Here is a 16,054-nt window from a genome sequence, read left to right on the forward strand (position 1 = left end):
GTTAACACCTATACTGTAAATATTGTAAATTGCTCTGTGTGTAAATTAATTTCTTAGAACTCGATTAGACCACTTATTTCTTACCATACTTCACACTTATACTTAGGGTTCATGGGTGATCCCAAAGGACAGTTGAATTCTTTGGAAAACTCTGGAAGATTTGATATTGGTCCAATAACTCGATATTTTGCAACTGTGTGATCATCTTTTTCAATTTGCATTTTTGTAGACTCCTTTGTCATTGCAGAGCACCAAACCTGAAAATATATAATTCTATTGAACATACCTCACACACACACACACATTGTATAAATATCTAACTTACACTTAATTTGGAAAATAACAATATTAATTATTAAGTATTAAGCACTTAAACTTGATTTAGGTAAAAGAAACAGGGAAATTAGATAATTTTATAGAAAGCACCTCGCTTTTATAACCCACTAACACCCACCACCAGCAATCCTGAGGCAGGACACGGCAACAGCATAGCATTGACCACGTCCCGCTACCTGATCAGCCGTTCCTTTTCAAGGCCATTAATACTGTGTTGACCTTGCACAAACACCACAGTCAAATCGGCACAATCATGATATCATTATGACAGGTGACACATATCTTACCTGTGCAAATGATATGAAAAAAAGTTGTCTATGGGTATAGTTGAGGCCGGGTAGAGTATAATTATGTATCGCATCTCTCTTGCTGTACTCCAAGTATGCGTGATAGGACGCCTTTAAACCGCCGTTGTCAGCTATATTTTCACCTAAAAATAACATCGGATTAGTTTATCTGCGAATTATATCTATAAATATGATTTTATATAACTTGACAATTCGTTTGCTGTGCAGCAATCGTGGTCGGAGAGAGACTAAAGATTATAGAAATGTGTAGTAGGTACTCGCGTAAACCAAAGACAATAATTGTCTACAATAAAAACTAATGTTTGAAATTAGCAAATTACTGTTATTTATTATATTTCTGTTATTAAAAAAGAGCCATGTGCTTTACTAAAATAAATAAATATTATACCCAAAGTTTGTTTCCCATTAAGATGCTGTCCTTCAGCATGATAAGTAGAATACTGCCTCCGTATACAGGTAGCGCGATTCTTAAACTGCTCTATTGTTTTGTTGTTCCACCACTGGTTGAGGTTTCCAAACCTAAACAAAGATGAATAAAAAGGTTTTTGAAGTTATACTTCTTTAGGCGCATTATGAAAAATTTATGAGAGTGAAATTTTACGATGCGCGCGCACTGTGACACAAAATTAACAGAATGAAGTTGCTCACTAACGAATTCTTTTGAAACCAGCCGGGCGCCGAGCGTGCGCGAGCGAGATGGGAATAAGACAATCTACAAGTAAAAAGAAATAGAATATGCGTGAAGTTAGCAGCTATGCCAAGAATTTTGAATGGCCATAATGACCTTTGTAGTACCTTTTAAAGAAATAAAATAAAGGAGTTTTAATTATTTTTTCAAACAAATTTAGCAATGCTTTTCACAAAGACCTATATATGAAATTCGTTGTAAACTCTTTATAACGAATTTCAAGCACATTTTTCTGTTATAGAGAGATTTACATTTTTGGTTATAACGAATGACATTATAATAAAGAGTTTATACTGTAATTTAAGTTAATTAATTCTTATTTGAACAGTTTGCGCTTATTCACAGCGCTGGTACAATTTTTTTTATATACATACATTTTTTTTATGTAGATACATAGCATGCAAGTGAAAAATTTGGTTGCGATGGCGCAATTCTGTAAGCTGCGTGTTAGTTATTGAGTTAACGAATTAAACTAATGCCACGTTCTTTGCATTTAATTTGATTGTATCTTACAAAATTTCTGTATAAAAATAAAAATGTGTTTATTAATTAAAACAATGCACAATGTGTAAGATTTACCAACCCTTTTAAGTAAAAATATCTATCGAGTCCCAGCTCTTCCATAACAAACTTAGTATTTTTTTTTAAATTCGAAGTTAGGCTAACCTGTCATATTCCCGTCCCTGGTCATCAAAGGCATGTGTCAGTTCATGTCCCATGACCACGCCCATAGCGCCATAGTTGACGCACTTAGGATTATTTTCATCATAAAACGGTGCTTGCAAGATGCCCGCTGGAAATACTATTTGGTTCTTCGTAGGAGTGTAATATGCGTTTACTGTGGATGGAGTCATGCCTACAAGAAATTAAAAAATAGAAAACAGTAAACATATATATTGTCTAATGATTAGAGCCAAATCTTGCCGAAACCGCGCACAAATTTTTCAAAGAAATCTATTGAGTATGAGGGTGTGCAATTATTTAATTAATTACCCTCTAAAATTCGTAATATTAGCGTAGGTATTTATATCTAGTAGTTTTGCCGGTAATCGAGATAAACCATTTTTACCCTTAAAACTCACCCCCTTCCCCTTCCCGACCTCATATCACCCGTGAATTATTTTTCCTTTCATTTTTATAATATTCACCTCCTTTCCCAATGGGTTTCGTTTCATACTTCTATTATTTTTAAAGGCTTCTACCCTGGTCTACTTTCCAGGCGCGTTAAGGTGCGTACAAACTATATAACATAACATGTTATACAACATTGCTATACAACATGTTTCAGATAATGTGGACACTGAATGTTATAAAACATGTTATAATAACATGTTATTGATATATATGTATGCTAGGACGAACCCAGCATTTACGTTTTTTTGTTTTTCTTTTGTTATTTAAAATGGTTATATAACATTGTTATATTGCATTGTTATTCTAATGTGTACAGTATTGTTTTATGTTATAATGTTGAATAACAAGGTATACATACATAATGTGGACGTGTTATAAAACACAAGTTATATAATATGTTACATAGTCTGTACGCACCCTTAAACGTTTAACGCAACCTTGTCGGAAGCCGCATTTGAAGTTTCACTTCAAAGGAAATCAAGCTTAGGTACAAAGTAAAAAAATAATAATTTAGTTATGTTGACAACACTATTACGTCTTTACAGTAATCATCTCGATATGAAATAATTAAGTATTTATTAAATTAAGAATTATTTTTCACTTTTTAGTTTGATGTGCTTTAAAAGCGTGTTTTTTAGTTTTTTTAAACTATTATTTATTTTTTAGTTAATTTTTTTTTATTTTTTTTTCGGATTATTGCATTGTCATCGATCTTTGACAGGTGCGCAAAATTTTAATAAAATCTGTCCGTTTAAAGTGGGTCAAAATCGAGTCCGAAGGAGTCGGTTATATACATACATACATACATACAGGTGAAGCTAATATAAAGCGTGTAAAAAGGTATATATAATATTTTGTAAGTATAAGAGTCGTATTAGTTCATAACTACCACTCTTTCCGTATAGAACTACGCAGTTTTATAATAAGACGAGAAAGAGAAGAACTTACCCCATTTAGTCTTATTTACTGGCTGATCAAGTTTCTTTAGATCATGTTTGAGCGAGAATGTATTAAATGCAATGTTATTCTCAAAATATTCGTTCGGTTTTACGACTAGGTCTTCATATTGCTTATCTAGTTCATCCTTGTCAAGTATGTAGTCAGGAAATCCTGCAAAGAAATATCTTACATTAAAAAAGTGCGTGCGTACAAAGTACACATGACAGAAGTGAAACTTCTTTGTAAATGAATTATTACTAAGGTAAAAGCCCCAATAGATGGTCATGTACCAATATATGATCACTCCATGTATTTGTTTACAATATTTGTATACCTATATTTATATATAATATTTTATGCAAAATAATTTATTGAAATCTCAAATGACGAATTTTTTTTTAAAAAATACATACAAATAAAAAACTAATATTTCATTAATTCTCTGCGAAATTTTAATTTAAAAAATAAAATTTTGTATATTGCTACGTTCGCCCTTTCTCACTCTCTCAATCAGTCTCAATCGCTCTCTCCCTTTTCTTCGACAAAAACGCTGCAATAATAATTAAAAAAATACATGCTCACCTATCATATCCGTAATAGCGTCGGCTTTACTCTGAGCAGCTTCTCTAGTTTCCGAGTCCATCCAATCCAATTTCTTAAGATTTTTCTTAAATGCAGCTCGAATGTTGTCTATCATAATTTCACCCTCCACCTTGGCTGCCACGTGAAATACTTCGCGAACGAACATTGCACCTACAGCGAACCCTGCAATTTTAAAGAATCTAATTAAAACAGTTCAACACTTACAATTTTTGTCGTAAAACCGGATACACAGATTAGACAACAGATTATCTGTAGTACTTATTATTCAAATTACAGTAGGCCAATTTGATAGATGACATTTGACATCTGTCAGTTTTAACTTTAACTTAATTCCTTCACTGACGCAAAGTAGAATGCCGCTTAATTCAATTAGTAGAACAGATTTTTTTATTATATTCAGATTGCTTTCTTAGTGAAATTAAATTGTAATTAACCTGTCATTATTATAATAAATATGTACTCGGAATTGAAAAAACTTAAGAAAGTCAGTTGTAATAATTTTAAAATTCTAGCGTTAATTCTAAAATGGCCGCCATTACAAGGGCACGTTATTGGGCTCTTTTATCTCTGCCTTTCAATAAATTTAAGAAATGTATTAAAGAAAAGCTGTGTAAAAAGGCTTACTATACAGTCAACGATTATCTAGTTGATAAAAGGGCCTGGGACTAGTGCTAGACAGGCTACTTCTAATTAATTTGCGATATTTGTTTTAAATAAGTGTTATTTGATGATTTGCTGTTTTAAAAGAGTACCGAGAGTATTTTACGCCGGCTTTTTCTCTCGGCCTACACCCTCTGTCTTCTTTGCCGATGAGTAGGGATGCCTACAAATTCAAATTTAATGACGTGGAATAAGTGATACATGTATCTTATGTTCCATAATAAACATATTTTATTTTATTTATTTTATTAAATTTTGATGAGGTGTCAAAATAACCTTAAAATTACGCGGATTTCATTGATATACCTATAGCATTATTAGTATCCGTAACACAGTATCGCCAGGATTCCTCGGTGCCTTCAGAGCCAAGTAAAGCCTTCCTCAATATCTTGGATGCGTCACGGAAGGGCTTCGATAAGTAGCTTGATAGGGACCGCGACACTTGCCACATCATATAACTCGTTAAAGTTCTGAAATTAATATTTATTACGTCTCGTGTACATAGGCCCTAAGGAAGATACATGTATGTGGCTGTTTTATTGTTTATCTTTAAAGGCCTTAGCCACGGGTCGTCTATTCATAACGAGGACTTAAACTCAAAGTTGAGAATCACACGAAATTCTAAGGAACTATATAGTGCTATGCTACGCTTCATAAAGACTAGGTACAGATAATTCATTTTTTTTATTGGACAATTCACACCAATTGACCTAGTCCCATGCTAAGCTGGTAAAGCTTGTGTTATGGGTACTAGACAACGGATATACATACATATTATAGATAGATAGACATATAAATACATATTTAAACACTCAAGACCTAAGCACAATACCAAATGCTCATGACATCGATGTTTGTCTCATCCGGGGATCGAACCCGGGACCCATGGATTCGCAGTCAGGGGACACCAACCACTAGACCAATGAGCCGTCAATCTTAATTTCTATGTTTCTGAAATTTACACACACATACATTTTATAGATAGATAAAACGGAAACATACCTTTGGTCGTCTTCGGATTTACTAAATTTTCTAAGAACTCTGGTTAAATTCCTAAAGTACTCAGGAGCATACACCACAATTCTCTCGTCGTCAGAGATCTGAAAAAGCAATATTCGATAAAATATCTTGTAATACAACTGCAAAATTTTGATAATTTAATAATAAATGTTATCATACGTAAGCGAAAACTTACCGTCCTATTAACCAACTTAAACGCGTCATTAAAGAACATACTCCAATTTAAAAATGGCGCCTCCTTCTGCCACTGTCTGATGGTATATGGATTGTATAATCCCTCTTCATCTCTTCTATCCTCAGATGGAGTAGTGATATTAGCTAATTCGGTCTCAAACTGAATAACTTTGCTCATCTGCGCACGGGCATCTGTCTTGTTAGCGCCGAGGAGTACGGTTATTCGAGTCATGTAATCTAAGTATGCGTCTAAAACCTTTTTATGTGCAGTTTTGTTGAGGTAATTGTCGCGTGTAGGAAGATTAAGGCCGCCTTGATCAAGCTGGAAATTACAATAAAGTAAAAACTTTTTGCAAATGTTAACCGTTGAAGAGGAGTGTTGGCCTAGTGGCTTCAGCGTGGGACTCTCATCCCTGGTCGTAGGTTCGATCCCTGGCTGGGCTTGACATTGGCTCGAACGGTGAAGGAAAACATCGTGAGGAAACCTTGCCTTAGACCTAAAGGCTGACCTACTTGACCATTAGATTGCTAATGATCATGACGGATAAAGGAATCTGAGGCCCAGACCTAAGAATGTTGTATCGCCGCTGAGTTTTTAAATATCGAATTAATTCGTTGGACTTGCCAACTATAACTACAGAAGTCATCCATTAAAAAATTCATTACTATTATTTTAAAATAGCTATATACTCGTATTATATACAGCTATGAAAACAGAATGGTTTTTTTGGAGGACTTCAGCAAGCTTAAGGAGTACTTTGATCTACACGGAACAAACATCGTTCGAATGGAATTCGTGTAATACAACTATACAAATTTTATGTAATATGTGATGCATACGAACTGCAAAGTACTGTCATTATCATATAACATATACTTGAAGAAAACTATCGTAAACTGCTTGTTTATGGCTCCTGTCATCAGTCGGCTTGTGGCAACAGGGATGTTCTATAAAAACTATTTAGTTCATTAAGCAGCGTGGTGATTTGTTTATATTGACTAATACGGTTATCGCTACGGAAAATCCATTTTTTTTATTATAATAGGGACAAACGAGTCTACGGGACGGCCAAAAAGGGCAGTCATTGACAGCCATTGATTTTTAGTCCTTTCGTTGCCGGCCTTTGAGGGAAGAGTAAACTCTAACTTTGAATAGTTGAAGGTCGTATCTCTCAGGAAGGACTCCCATCGGGAGTCGATTCCACGGTTTTCTAGTTCGCAAAAGAAAGTATCTTGTGAAACGGACTGTGGTAGACTTACAGCCATCAAGGTGATGTTGATGGAATTTTGAATTGATACATATATAATAGTCTGTTTTAATTAAAGTTTCCTACCACAATCACATGTTTGGTTGAATTTCTGTCATCTTCCGTCACTGCCCAGTTGAATAGACCTCCCAAATTGTATCTGAAATTCAATCAATTAATAACAATGAGATAACAGACACCAGTTTTTACTAAGAAAATGATGTATCCATTTAAAAACAAGTCCTGTCTAAATATAGTTTTATTATTGTATTTCTGGTGAAGAACAAGATAGAGTGGTCATTAGTTGCAGAAGGGAATTAAAAAATTCTTAAATTTGCCAAATCCAACGATAAAGTTAGTTGTGATGATATAGTTGAAATTAACACCTATAATGAATATTGTAAATAATAATAGGACCAATGTTACCAGGGTGAATCTCGCGAGACGCGCATGATTACAAGAAATTGTAACGGTTGGAAAAAAGGCACTATGGCAGAGTAAATCGAACAAAAAAAGACACATTGTGCGTTTTTCAATTACACAGCATAATGCGACTCAGTGCCGCACAATGCCGCATAATGCTGAAGCTTAATTGGAACTTGAATTAGTTTTCAAATGCATCAGCAGAGTGCGCTAAGTCAGTGTTGAAAAAAAATGTTCTGAATAGAGTTAGCAACCTCATTAATGTATAAATAATGTGGTTAACAATAATAATTGGTTGAAAACTTTTTACGCTTTTTTTTATTATCAAATTATTTCATTAACATTTTTTTACTGAAATAAGAGAAAACCTTTAAAGAATATAAGGTTTTAACAAGCTAAATTAACAGTAAAATATATAGTTACATGTAAGAAGTTTACATCATTTACTAATACTACATTTTAGTAATTTTTTTGAAATGATTTCTAAAAAAATTATATACCTTTTCAAAACCATTGCAATGTTTACAAAAGTATAATCCTGTAAAATAAATTTGTTTACAGATCCGAATTTAAAAATAAAATTGTAATCATATTTTAAATATGGAATATAAAAAGTAACTATTTATACCTTGATCCATACTTATATTTATTTTTTTAGTAGTTTGAAATAACTTTAATTATTTTCAAAATCTACGACGAAACGAAAGCCTTACAAATTTTTCAACAATAAATAATATTTACTAATGATAATTTCGATAAATGCCAACTTAATGAAAAACACTAGTAAATTTTCTGTCACTGTGTTGGTATTTATTGCGAGAAGCACTCGAGAGCATTAGTTTTGAGAGAGCTCAATTGTGCCGCATAATGCGCTCTAGTGCTGTAATTGGAAAACGCACATTATATATGCTGGTGTGAAGTTCTACGGTCATGCTATCTTTTTTTTAATCCAGCACACACGCATTACACACTTAAAACGTACCTACCTTATCCTTTAAAAGAAAAAAAATGTTATCTCTCATTTTTTTTCTTCTTTGATTATTGTTATTTTGTGTGTTTCTGTGGGTGTGCTTTATTAGTAATAAACGTTAAAAAAAATTAATAATGGTACCAAATTAGACTTACTTATTCTGAACATCCTGAAGGAGTTTCTGCAGATCCCATTTCTGTGTTTTCACAAGTGTGTTGGGTAGAATATGCCAGCCTCCCAGTCTCTTTATTATACCGATCAGCGGTTTTTCACCAAGTTTCTCAATCGTCTCATTTGTATCAACACAGGCGTCGTAGTAAACCCGAGCTTTGGCTTCGGCACCGCCGTCACTGGTATCCACGTTCCCTGCAATACATTTATCCTTTTATTTTTTTATTTTTTTTAAATTCTCCGACTATGTAGTCGTCGGAGGTGTTACAAAGCTTATATAAATGGTATTGGTTACGTGAATGTTTACTTTATTGCTATATTACTATATTACTATATTACTATATTACTATATTACTATATTACTATATTACTATATTACTATATTACTATATTACTATATTACTATATTACTATATTACTATATTACTATATTACTATATTACCATATTACCATATTACTATATTACTATTTCTACTACTACCTATTTCTTTTGACAACCCCCTGCATGACCCTCACAGCAAATCCCAAAAAGATGCCCCTCAACCTAACATTGAGTATTATTCCCTTCAAACTCGACTCCGTTACCCTCATGCCCATAGCTTGCTCAGCGTTATACCTGTCGTATCCATACATTTATACTGTAATTGGTTTGAACTTTATAAGCTCTCGTAACCACAGGGATTATTCAATAACTGCACACTTAAAATCGTGTATAAAATACCCTTTACTTTCCAAATATAAAAATGTTTACTAATTAGTACAAATTCATAAACATTATAAGGTAAATGTACAAAATACACAACAAAACACTAAGGGGTTTAACCTTGGTGCCTGAAGGGCTACACCACAGATCAGAAATTTAAAAAAAAGCCAGCAACGTACTCGCGAGCCCTCTGGCATTGAGTGTCCATGGGCGACGGTATTACTTACCATCAGGTGAAACCACGTTTTGAAATTCGTCCAGAAAAGTTGTGATTTAAAATTATTGTTTCTCATTTATTGTAAAAAATTTAATACATTATTATAATTGTGTTCTGTATAAAGTACCTACTCGAGATTTCTACTCACGTGCATAATACAGCAAGTGCTGCTATTATAGTTTCAAATTAGCAGTGCTGTACTAAATTATATTTAAACATAAATTACCGTCATCAAATAAGTGACGTTTGCAATTTGTTTTTCATTATCAAGTTCAACTCGTGTTAATACTCCCAAAAGATACAAATATATTGTCCTAACAAAACCAACATTCGTGTGGCGTTCGAATTTGCGAGAAAACACTAATCTGATTACGAAAATCTGAACAAAACAAGTTTCAGAAAATTTCCGTTCAAATCGCTTCCGAGAATACAAGGTCATATTAAATAGACGAAAAAATTGTATGAAAATGGTCACGTGACCAGGGTGAGCTGTCATTTTCATACACATTAATTTAGCGATAGCGTAATTACGTCGGTAAGGAATGGGGACCATGAAAATTCAAGGGAAACTTGTTTGTATATCATATTCCGAGTTGGAAAAACCCTATTTTAAAAGTAAATTATGAATAGTGTAACCATTTGATAAGCACAAATTGATAAAAAGATATCATTCATAATTATTACAAGAACCCGCCAAAACGCTCTCTACGCAAGATGGCGTCGCACCACCAGTCCCTATGACGCTTATAAACACGAAAACCAACTATAAGTTTTTTCCTTGTTAATTATCATTTATACAAATAATATCATATTTGATCAAAAACAGTCTCGAAATTAAAAATCAATACTGTATTAGGATTAGACAAGCGAAGACATATTGTTATTTACATGATAAATCATCGTCACTTACACTTATCTGTGACAGTTTTGTGTCAACTGTCAAAAATTCAAAATTCAAAAATCATTTATTCACGTAGGTAACACAATGTACACTTGTGATGCGTCATTAAAGAAATACATATTAATGCTGCTAATTTTACATTTACTGCCAGTTCTCAAATCAAGGGCGTAGAACGGAAGAGAAGAACTGGCAATAAACTCTCCGCCACTCTTTTTAATCGCCATGTTTTTTTTTTTTTACACAACGTTTGTAAGGAGCTGCAACAGTTACACCATGTTCCACATGACATCTTAAGTAATTAATAATAATAACATAAATTAAAAACAAAGACTTGTCCCCTATCAGCAGGAGGCATGGTGAAATAGGAGCACGCACTTACATTCTAGTGGGAACAACACGCAAACACATAGTCGAAATACCGTCAAGTGACTGACGTATAAAAAACGATACTTTTAATTATGAATTTATAGTTTTCTTATTAATTAATGATTATTTACAAGTTATTATACTTCATATCACTTTTTGAAATCACGTTTTAAACAGATTATAATCAATATGGAAAATAAAGTGTTATTTTTCATACTGTCAAATAGCTTTTATAGTAATAAGATATCTACGCCGATAGATGGCGTCAGTGATACCATAAATATATACCGCGTTATATTTTATTGCGAATCTAATTCTAACATATGGGTTCAACTTGGTGATATCTCACGTTCAAGCAAAGCTTACATTCCCAACTTGCTATCGTAGCTTTATAGATTTATCTACTTTTCGCCTGTTTGTGAAACGTGAAACGCTTTATATGAAAACGCACTTAGAGAAAATTCAAAATTAATTATATCAAGTGTTAGATAAAATTATTCTTAATGTAAAGTTTTATTATACAACAATATTTTTTGTTAAAATTCAGGCTGTAAATAAATAAAAAAATGGTAGACCACAACTAACATACCCATAGCGGTCTTTATAATCAGCTGGTTCTGAAGTTCAATCTGGCTGAATATCCCCCAATTCGACTTTCCTTCTGGAATGGGGTTGTTCTTGATCCAGCCCCCACATGCGAACTCATAGAAGTCCTCACACGGGTCTATTGTTTCATCGAGACCTTTTATGACCTCGCTAGCAGTGTAGATACAGGTGCCAGACAGGCACAGGGTGTGATCTGAAAATGAAAGGATCAACTTTAACATCAAGGTCCTTAAAAAAGCCTAACGATTTTAAAAAGGCCGGTATGACTTGCTTCTGCCAGTGTGAATGTGTATGAGCACTCCATGACTTAATTTATGGTATACCCCTGTTCTATGAAGACATTGGTGGTGTGACAATAGGGTGGCAGGGCTGGCAAAATGCCACGGGCCCTCGACCTAAGAGGGCCCAAGAGATGTTATGTTCTATGGATAAATGAGAAGTCTCCAACGCATTGGGCTAGCGTGGGGACTAAAGACCATTCCCTCTCGCCTAAGAGAGGAGGCCTATGGCCATTAGTCGGACATATACAACGTGTAATTGAGTACGCTGAAAATCTCTAAGTTTATTAAAATTAAACTACAACGTGACGATTTTTACTGATAGGGGCCTATCAAAATAATTTGCCACGGGCCCCAGATGGTATAGTTACGCCCCTGGAAGACATAAATATACCAAGATTTGAAGGCACTAGCTGGTATTGGTGGCTCTATTATGGATATATCGTATCAGATTAGTCACAAGAAAAGAAGTTCTTGCAGAACATTAACATGGTTGTCCCTTTTTCCTACCCAAGGTTTAAAATCAGCAGAATTTTCCAAATTCTGTCCGCAAAAAGAAACCTAGGAGTTCATGCACCTCTCATTCGAATTCTTCGCGAATATAACAGACTAAACTCTACTTATCTTGTAACTATAAATATAGCATGATGTATCATGTTAAATCAGTGGCGCTACAACCTCTTTAGGTCTTGGCCTCTGATTTCTGAATCTGTTTCATGATCATTTTTAAATCTAATAGGCAAGTAGGTGATCAGCCTCCAATGCATGACACACGCCGTCGACTTTTTGGGTCTAAGACATGTCGGTTTCCTTCACCGTTCGAGCAAATGTTAAATGCGCACATAGAAAGAAAGTCCATAGGTGCACAGCCGGGGATCGAACCCACGACCTCAGGTATGAGAGTCGCACGTTGAAGACTAGGCTAACACTGCTCGTGTATGTATCATGTGGTAAACATAAAGTAAATAAATAAGAATAGATCCTCCTATTAAAAAGCTTAATGCTTTTGCTATAGGTTCATTGTATTTCAGTTCCATTCTAATGTCCTACACAAAAAGTATATAAATAAACCTAGTGTTTTAGAATTTAGCTAATAATACATTTTTAGAACGGATTGAATTTCTTATTTATTTCTGCGATTTGTCTGAGACAGTGTTTAGATAAATGTCACCGTTATTAAGGTAACCCTTCTCAAACGTCACAAGGCTGGGGCAAATAAAATTCCTAAGTTTCTAGAATAAAATTTATAGCATTCCTACATAGATCAAACGAATTGGAGACATTCCTGAGAATATATACTGTTTTAATTGTCAAAATTCGTTATGTGGCTTCTGTGGTTCTGTTAATACAGATGACAGATGAGTTCTTACTTTTAAAATAAGTATAATTATAAGGGTTAAGTTTCTATGCTTAATACGCACGAATTCTGTATCTGGTTAGTGATCATTTGTTTTTCTAATAGGCAAGTAGGTGATTATACTCCTGTCACACGACGTTGACTTTTCGGGTCTATTGCATTTACCTCATGGTGTTCCTCAAACGAGTGTTAAATTCACACATGGAAACTGAATTAGTTCTGGGTTCGAACCCCAGGGATAAGATTCGCACGCTAAAGCCACTAATGTAGTTTTCAAAGTCGTTTAATCATGATATTATTTAAAATATATTACGAAAATAATATATAATCAAAAATATCTGTCATTTCTATTTTAATATAAATGTAAATCTAATCTTAAAGCTTTATTAATTATTTATATACAGATTCAAATAAATTACGATGAAACATGTATCTATAATTCTACGCGCCTTTGATCTTTGCTTATATTATAATTACATCGTATTACCGAGACTGTAATCATAACATACACAGTTGTACATCCGGTTAATATAAAATAATATTATATGTCAATCTTGAAAGTATATACACAAGACAATAATAACTTCAGGGTTTAAACATGAAAACTGCTTGTTTTAGACTATCTAAGATTACCTTGAGATTATTATAAGTGTATATGAAATGAATGTAGAAAGCTATATCATTTGCAAAGAAAGTGGTAAATTCAGATCGGTTAATTATAAAAACAAAATGCATCAACCATATAAAAAGAGGCATGTAAATCGATTCGTTGCATGTACAGACATATACAATTGACAAAATAAAATAAAAAGGAGGGCAACTGACGGCCATATCACTTTCAAGCGATCTCTTCCAGGCAACCCTAGTATATATAGAAATATGATGGGTAAAGTGCAAGAAGCGCATAACCAAATCTTATAAAAATCAACCTTAATCTAAAATAATATAAAAAAGTAATAAAATAAACTAAAAAGCTTATCTCAATTACAAAAGTCACGATTTTTTTTAATATTTTTTTTTTATAGAACAGGGGCAAACGGTCAGGAGGCTGATGTTAAATGCCACCCATGGATACTCAATGTCAGAGGGCTCGCGAGTGCGTTGCCGGCCTTTTAAGACTTGGTACGCTCTTTTCTTAAAGGACCCTAAGTCGTATTGGTTCGGAAATACTTCAGTGGGCATCTGGTTCCACAAAGTTTGAGTAGGTTAGGATATGTGTAAGAAATGTTTATGTAGAAGAGTTTTAAAAGATGTTAGGGAGTTAGCCAATCGTATGGAATCCAATATTTTCATTTAATTATGTTAAATTTTTCTTGTAATGCAACGAAGTGTTAATAAAAAAAATGGAATAATAAATATACTAAAAGCGACTTTTAAGCATGGGGTCGTGTGTTCAAACACCGGCTGTACAGCAAAGGTATTACTTAATTTTCATGAGACACTTGCTCGTAACTTAATAGAGTTTAAAACCAAGAATTGTCGACATTTCAAGCAACAAAGAAAAACAGATGGCGAAAGCTTTTTAACCACGTGTCACGCCATGAAGGTATAAAGAAAACGTAGCAAATTCTAATCAATAACATTGAGACGACAGGCGGCATGTGTCGAAGGTCAATGTCACCGTCTGGTCGATGGTGATACGTTTAGGGCGGGCGGGAATGCTGTGACGTATATTTTTATACCAACAGTGTAAGTGTTATAATAATCAAATAATTAGTTACAATGTTAGTTATCTAATATATAAAATTCTCGTGTCACAATGTTCGTTCCCATACTCCTCCGAAACGGCTCGACCGATTCTTATGATTTCGGCTACTCCTAAGTGATAAGGGGGTGTCCATTCCAAAATGTTTTTTATTTTTTAGACAAATTTTTTTGGTTTTGTTTTTTATGATACAGCATACAAAAATACATTCAACCCTTAATTTTCATCTACCCTCTACGATCGACCCCTATTTTTATAGCTTTTACTATAAATAAGACACCTGATTAAAAACAAAATTTCGTTTAATAAAGCTCGCTATAAGAGAGAAAAGTAGAAAGAACCCTACCTTTGGTGTTTTCAGCAGGTTCTGTTGGTGTGGTTTCCAGGCTGACCAACAGTGTAGTGGTAAGGACCACCATCAGCATCAATGCGCAGCAGGTGACGAGCAATACTTTCTCCAATTTCGTCCGTTGGTGCCATGCTGCGAAGGTAAGACCCTGAAACGGAAATTGTAATAATTACTTCGGTTGTTCTTACAAAGATTATATTCTTGTAGCGTCGCAACCAATACGATGACTTCTATTAAGAGTAAAGGCCGATTTACATTATCTTAGTGTTTAGGAGAGTGCTTTAGTACAACTTGAAAGGCAAGTTCTTTAGCGTAGCGTTTACTAAAGCAAGTAGCGTTTACATGTTTCAACTAAAGTACTATCCTAAAGCACTCTCCTAAACACTAAGATAATGTAAATCGGCCATAAGATTCAGAAACAAGACAGTGTCAAGTGACTTCTTATAAGCTAATCTAATGTTATTGTCTTTTATTAACATAACTTTTACACATTAAAATAAAACACTTTTTTACCGGATTGAAGTTATGTATCAACTTATAATTATTTTACATACCTAATTAAATTTATGTTAATTTACATTACTATAAAATCTGGGATTAAAAAATGTGTGCGTGTACTAGGTGTACACACGTAAGAAGTGAAACTTCTTTATGACGTTATTTTTCGAAAAAGGATCTACTAAATAAAGTTTAACAAAAGGCTTTTATTATCATAGACATGAATACAAATACAATTATTTCATTTAACCTTATTACTACTAAGATTATTACAGAATTTCATTAATTGTAATAGAATTATTACTATCATTGTTATCGTTATTATATATTTTTGTTATTAATGGCTTCGAATCTCTTCGGATCAACCGTGGTAGGGACAAGAAAAAGATGGCGCGTAACC

The 16,054-nt window shown here is 33.7% G+C and overlaps 1 protein-coding gene across 2 annotated transcripts in view; it reads right to left on the bottom strand.

Moving 5' to 3' along the window:
* Window positions 1-7: 7 nt before the first annotated feature.
* LOC125059170 (endothelin-converting enzyme homolog) overlaps window positions 8-16,054 on the bottom strand; it is a 51,219-nt gene continuing 35,172 nt past the window's right edge. For both annotated transcript variants that reach the window (XM_047663459.1, XM_047663457.1), the window contains 13 exons: window positions 15,154-15,304; window positions 11,451-11,660; window positions 8,658-8,868; window positions 7,197-7,269; window positions 5,864-6,184; window positions 5,671-5,768; window positions 4,975-5,138; window positions 3,988-4,170; window positions 3,415-3,576; window positions 1,999-2,188; window positions 1,033-1,163; window positions 624-766; window positions 8-257 (listed from right to left, as the gene is read on the bottom strand). In XM_047663459.1, the coding sequence (XP_047519415.1) occupies window positions 81-257; window positions 624-766; window positions 1,033-1,163; window positions 1,999-2,188; window positions 3,415-3,576; window positions 3,988-4,170; window positions 4,975-5,138; window positions 5,671-5,768; window positions 5,864-6,184; window positions 7,197-7,269; window positions 8,658-8,868; window positions 11,451-11,660; window positions 15,154-15,304 (2,214 nt within the window). In that variant the 3' untranslated portion in view covers window positions 8-80. The remainder of the gene's footprint in view (window positions 258-623; window positions 767-1,032; window positions 1,164-1,998; window positions 2,189-3,414; window positions 3,577-3,987; window positions 4,171-4,974; window positions 5,139-5,670; window positions 5,769-5,863; window positions 6,185-7,196; window positions 7,270-8,657; window positions 8,869-11,450; window positions 11,661-15,153; window positions 15,305-16,054) is intronic.

The sequence above is a fragment of the Pieris napi genome, chromosome 19 (genome assembly GCF_905475465.1).
Source record: "Pieris napi chromosome 19, ilPieNapi1.2, whole genome shotgun sequence".
Classification (NCBI taxonomy): domain Eukaryota; kingdom Metazoa; phylum Arthropoda; class Insecta; order Lepidoptera; family Pieridae; genus Pieris; species Pieris napi.